The sequence below is a fragment of the Canis lupus genome, chromosome 36 (assembly GCF_048164855.1).
Source record: "Canis lupus baileyi chromosome 36, mCanLup2.hap1, whole genome shotgun sequence".
In the NCBI taxonomy this organism is placed as follows: Eukaryota; Metazoa; Chordata; class Mammalia; order Carnivora; family Canidae; genus Canis; species Canis lupus.
In genome coordinates, this window is record NC_132873.1 from 2,305,531 (window position 1) to 2,311,898 (window position 6,368).

The 6,368-nt window shown below is 50.0% G+C and overlaps 1 protein-coding gene across 1 annotated transcript in view; it reads right to left on the reverse strand.

Moving 5' to 3' along the window:
• Positions 1-6,368, reverse strand: part of SGPP2 (sphingosine-1-phosphate phosphatase 2) — a 100,273-nt gene that overhangs the window by 23,724 nt on the left and 70,181 nt on the right. The window contains 1 exon segment of the mRNA XM_072812642.1: positions 2,250-2,429. Within this exon segment, the coding sequence (XP_072668743.1) occupies positions 2,250-2,429 (180 nt within the window).

The following is a 6,368-nucleotide window of genomic DNA, read 5'->3' on the forward strand; positions in this document are numbered from 1 at the left end:
CCGCCGCGCCCACGCGGCCCTATACCGTGGGGCCTATCATCAGCTCCATCCCACAGCTGCGGAACTCTGAACCTCGACAATCACTTTCATCACTATCGGACTTTATCAGGCACAAAGGTGCTTTCCCCTCAATCATCTGGTTGGATCCTCACCGCGGGCGCCGGCCTCAGGCCTTGGAGAGGCAAACCCACCCGCCCAAGGTCACACAGCCGGTAAAAGGGTAAGAGAACCAGAAGCTGCATCTTCTGAGTCCACATCCAGCACGTTCGTTCTTGTCTTTTTTTTTTTTTAATTTTAAAAGATTTTATGTATTTATCCACGAGAGACACAGAGAGAGGCAGACACAGGCAGAGGGAGAAGCAGGCTCCCTGCGGGGAGCCCAATTCAGGACTCGATCCCAGGACCCCGGGGTCATGCCCTGAGCCCAAGGCAGAGGCTCCACCACGGGGCCACCCAGGTGTCCCCAGCACTTTCTTTCTGGTGCAAGATGTGATCACAATCACGCACGATCCTATGTCTTTTCTTGACATTGATCACTAACCAGAGTCTCAGGTTTTAATTTAAGAAAAAGTGTCAAAAATGAATGAGTTAATGCATTCAGAAACTAGAGTTTGGGCACTGGCCTGAACACATAGTTATAGAAATAAATCATCTTTAAAACTATTTACAGCAAGCAACCCCAAGAGCTAAATATATTTATCATTAAAAATTGAACAGGAAAAACGTTCATAACAACTCAGACGGAACTGCTGCATCATCTGAGGTGAAGAGAATGTTTTGCAAAGCACCAGGCAGCCGTGACACGAATCTATCAACGGTGGTTGGCGCTGTGTCCTCGCAGTCACGGCGACGTGGGCCTTTCTGCTGCACGAGGTCTCTCTGGATGCGGAGGGAGGCGGAGGGAGGGCAGCCCGCTGGGGGCCGCCCGGGGCCCCTGTGTCCCCCTGGGGCAGAGGCGCTGCCTACGTCACAGCTCAGAGGTCTGCGTGAAATTAATTCAGTGGGGCCTGGAGCTCTCAGACGGTTGTGATGCTGGCGTGACACATGGGTAAGTCACAGTACAAGATTATACCTAGTGGGACATCATCCTTAGACCTGCCCCTTTCCACCCAGGTCACCAAGCAGAAGGCGGCAGGGGTAGAGCCAGGACCCAACGGCGTCAGGCCGACTCCTCCCTGAGCTCCCCGCCACCTGGAACGGAGACTGTCCCCGTGTTTCCAGGGGGGAAGGGACGAGGTGAAACAGCACTGTCATCCACCTGCAAGACTGCCGGGGCTCATGAAATCTAAACTGTCTGGAGAGTAAAAGGTAAAACATCTCCAATTAAATGCAGACTTGGGAGAGAACCCATCGGGGAGGCCAAACAAAACTCTACCGCGGTACTAACCTAATTTTTCAAAGGTCTGACGGTAACCGGCATCTAAGCAGACACTAATTAAGCGAAATTCTTCTCTTTTCAACATTTATCAACCTGCTGTCACCTAGAGAATCCTCTAGAAGACACGCAGCCTTTATCTCTAGGGGCCGCGCCCCAACCAGGAGCAGAGGCACCCCTGGGAGCCAGTTTGGGGCACGACTCTCTCCCACCCCGGGCCCCGGGGAGTCTAGCAGGAGGATTTATCTGGGGGGATCATCTCAGCCCCCGGGGATCGTTTACGAGGATCATAAGCGCCTCACGTCTGCTGCCAACAGAGGCCGAGAGAACCGATCACGTGCTGTCTCGTCGGGCGGCTCAGGGTGGCAGGGCTGGGGGGTGGGGGAGACCCCGCACCCTGGCTCCCGGGACAGTCCACGTCGTGCTGACAGTGGGGGTGTTGTTACCGGGGGTGTCTCTTTCCCCATGAGGCACAGCCCGATTTGGATGCTGACCCATATGTCACTTCCTCTGCCAAGAAACGGTTGCCGGTGTCACTGGCTCCACTTGTTTCCATCTTGCCTAGTTTTCATTTTATAAACATCAGTCCCGCAAAAGGGACAATTCCTTTTTTTTTTTTTTTTAAGATTTTATTTGTTTATTCCTGAGAGACACATAGAGAGAGGCAGAGACAGGCAGGGGGAGAAGCAGGCTCCACGCAGGGAGCCCCATGCAGGACTCGATCCCAGGACCCCGGGGTCACGCCCTGGGCTGAAGGCAGACGCCCAAGTGCTGAGCCACCAGGTGTCCCAGGGGACAAATCCGAAACCAAACGTCTCCCTGCTGCCTCCTGCAAGGATGAGGCGCGCGGGGAGGAGCGGTCGGGCGGCCTCACCTGGTATCTGTCCCTAGTGGAGATGAGGAGGGTGAAGGATATGACGGTGGCGGCCATGGCGTGGGTAGACGGCATTCCGTACTCGGCGATCACCCTCTTCTCCAGCTTCACCACGGGCGGGGAGAGGGGCCGTGGCCACTTGAGGATGTCCTTGGCCACCTGGCCAATATACATCACCAACTGCAAAACCAAAGGGCCGCCGTGAGTCCAACCAAATCAGCAAGACCCCTAAACTGCATGAATTTGTTTCGGGGCTCCCGGTCCATTGGCCGAACTCCCCACCCTCTCTGGTCCACCTACCTGCCGGGAAAGTCCTGTAGGAGGCTGCCTGAGTCAGGAGGAAGAGAAACAGGCCTTCCTGGGCCCCGAAGACATGAGTGACATTAACACCTATCATTTTTCTTCTCTTTTCTTTTTTTTTAAAGATTGATTTATTTATTTGAAAGAGAGAGAGAGTGCAGGAGTGGGGGACAAGCAGGACGGAGGGAGAGAATCTCGAGCAGACTCCGAGCTGACTGTGGAGGCCAAGGTAGGGCTCCATCCCGTGACCCTAAGGTCACGACATCAGCCGAAACCAAGAGCCACACTCTTCATCAACGGCACCACACGGGCGTCCCCACACCGACCCATATCTAAATTTTCGGGGTATACTCAACAAGCGTTTCTACAGCTTGCACGTGTGCCAGGTACTGTCCTCGGAGCTTTACAGATACTAATTCACTTAATCCAGTAACACCACAGAATGCAGCTCTATTTCCCAGGGGGGTAACCACTGTCCCTAGCGAGCGGAGCACCAGATTCGAAACCCAGTAGCTTTGCTTCAAAATCTGCGGCTTATGCCACCACGACGACACCTCAAAACCCAGGATGGTTCTCAAATCTGACGGCCCTTGTTTTTAAGTTTTAACCAGAAAAGTGACTGTTCTTACAGACCTTCTGCTTAAGACAATATTTTTGAACGCCACGGTTTCTTCCGACGCATGCAGGTGACACACTGGATGTAATTCAATTTCTTTCCATAATCAGGAGCATCAGTAGAATAAATGGCATGAGTATTTTCAACCTTAAAATAAAGGCAACTCAACTGACAGTTTTCTCAAATGATTTTTCATGGTGGCATGAATGAAGAACTGCCCCCCCTTTCTTTTTCTTAAAGCACAAGATGGAATCAGAATTTGGCTTCCATGCCCTTCAGAGATGAACAGGGCTGCTAACCACAGACTTATCTTGTCAGAGAGCTTGACAGGATGATTTCAGGATCAGTTTATAAAGAGGGAAGAGCAGCCCATTTACTCAAGTCTGCGTGGGCAACTCGAAGTGTGGTCTGAGGACGGGCCGTGTGCCCACCACCTACACGCTGGTTTCAAAGGCAGAATCCGAGGCCCCCGCCCAGACTTAGAGTTAGAACCCTGTTTTCATACAAATCCCAGGTGGTTCATGGGCCCAGAAGGCCCTGAGAAGGCCTGCATGACCCTGTATTCTCGCCCAGGTCCCTTGGGCCTGGGCTTTAATGATAAACCTTCCAATCGTCTTACCATGACCCATTGATTTTACCAGGGCTTTATTTAGCTCATGATGGATGGTGTTACCTTGCTTTGGCACAAAACCCACCGTGAAGGACTATTCCAAAATAACTTCCATTAGTCAGCCAAGAGTGCTTTGGGGTTTTCCACTTCTGGTGCTTTCTTTCAACTCCTTTACATCTGAGCATTACTCCAGCACACTCCCCCCCCCACCCCCCCAAGGTGCTGCTTATGTTTTCTGCTCCACTGTCATTTTGCTCTGGGTTAAAAAACCAAGAACCACTGTCTGTGCACAGCAGGCCAAATCCACAGGCTTTAAATCCTCAGTGACAATCACTGAATTCCATAGCTGTGATTTCTAATCGGACTTTGAAATCCAACCTCTTTACCGTCGCCTTATTACCAGGAACTACTGTCCTGGAAACCAACGCACTCTTTTATGTTTCTGCCTCCCTCCTGGGGACCTGTAAAAACCCACATCAGACTGACAATTACGTGTGGAGTGACTACCAGGAATGTCTCGGAAGCTGCTTGAGCTAGATTCCTTGACACAGTCCTTCCTCACTCACCCGCAAAAATAAAACCTGCAGGCATAATAACTCCAGTTTGCTCAAAAACACTTAAACTCCTCAGACAGGAATCCTAAAAACCATTAAGCGAAGACAGCCAGGGAAGCCTTCGGACAAACGTTTAAATTTCCTTAAAGTTCACGAATCCCTCTGCCTTCATTTCTATTTTTCCTTCTATGTTTGAAGGAGGTTTTTTTTTGCAAAAATATTGTACTTATTTATTCACAAGAAACACAGAGAGAGAAGTAGAGACACAGGCAGATGGAGAAGGAGGGTTTTTAAAAACCATTTTACTTATTTATTCGTGAGAGACACATAGAGAGAAGCAGGCTCCCTGAGGGGGGCCCGATGCGGGACTCGATCCCAGGACCCCGGGGTCACGTCCTGAGCCAAAGGCAGACGCTCAACCGCTGAGCCCCCAGGTGTCCCTGAAGGAACTTTCTAAGAATTAGGACAATTGTTCATTTCACTTCAATATATTGCCACAGCAGCACATTGTATCTGATCGATAAATGTCGAGTAACGATTACCGTAGTGACAGCTCTCTTTACACAGAAGGAAGAGCTCTATTCTTCAAGTCACAGGAAAGGAGTAGTACTGGAGGCCTGCGCAGGCCTGTCTGGGCCTTTGCATTCACGACAGCAGGGCGACAATGTACCGAGCCCTGCATCAGGTTCCCGCCCGAGTGGAGAAACCATCACGTACAGAAGATCTCATCATAATGCAAATACGCCTTGAAAAATATCGTCTAATCAATTCTATGGACATGTATGTATGTAGAGACAGAATGGAGAAGCCACAACAACAGCAACAAAAAAGAAGTACATACTATAGGATTCTCTTTTTATAAAATTCTTGGAAGTGGTTTATCGGTCAAGCACAGGGAGCAGACCAATGGTTGCCAGGAAGGGGGGGAAAGAGACTACAAATGGGCACGAGGATACTTTTAGGAGTGATGGATACCGATCTGAATCACCGTGATGATTTCACGGATACGTACACATGCCCAAATATTCTGACTTGTACATTTTAAATACGTGTAAAGTTTGTGAACACACTCAGAATAGTGGAATTGGACATTTTCGATGGGTCAATTATATGGTATGCAAATTACACCCCCATAGAGCTGCTAAAGACGTGCGATTTACTAGATGTCTATCACATCTCAAGAAGTGGCTGTCTTCGCCTGGGTTGCCATAACAACCGAGCGTAGACTGGTGGCTTATAAACAATGGAAATTTATCCCTTACATTCTAGAGGATGGAAAGTCCAAGATCCAGGCGCCAGCAGATTTGGTGTCTGGTGGGGACCTGCTTCCTGGTTCACAGACAGCCATACTCTTGCTGAGTCCTCACCAGACGACGGGAGTGAGGGAGCTCCCTGGGGTCCTTCTTACAGGGCACTATCCTATTAATGAGGGCTCCACTCTCCCGACCAAAGTACTTCCCAGAGGCCACACCTCCTAATACCATCCCATTGAACACTAGGCTTCAACATGTTAACATTTCAGAGGTTTTCTCAAGTAGGAGGAGATGTGTGGGGTGGGCCTGGCCGTGAGACACCGTGTGGGTCTTAGGTCCACTTGGAGGTTCAGGGAAGAGGTGTAGGCAGACCGGATCTGTCCTCAGGTGTCCTGGGCAGAGTGAAGGCAAAGACCCCAAGACTAGAGGGAAGAAGACCAGGTATGGGAATATTGCAACATCCAGGTGAGAGAGAAAGGGATCAAGGTTGGCAAAAGTGGGGCAGTAGACAGATTTAAAAAAAAATTAAGCTGGGAGACTGTTGAATAGGTTTATAAGAGTTGGAAGAATGGGGGCACTGGGGTGGCTCAGTGGTTGAGCATCTGCCTTTGGCTCAGGTCATGATCCTGGGGTCCTGGGATCAAATCCCACATTAGGCTCCCTGCAAGGAGCCTGCTTCTCCCTCTGTCTCTGTCTCTGCATCTCTCATGAATGAATAACATCTTAAAAAAAAAAAAAAAGAATGTAAAAGGCAATGCAATTATGCTAAATTTAGGAAGCCAGACA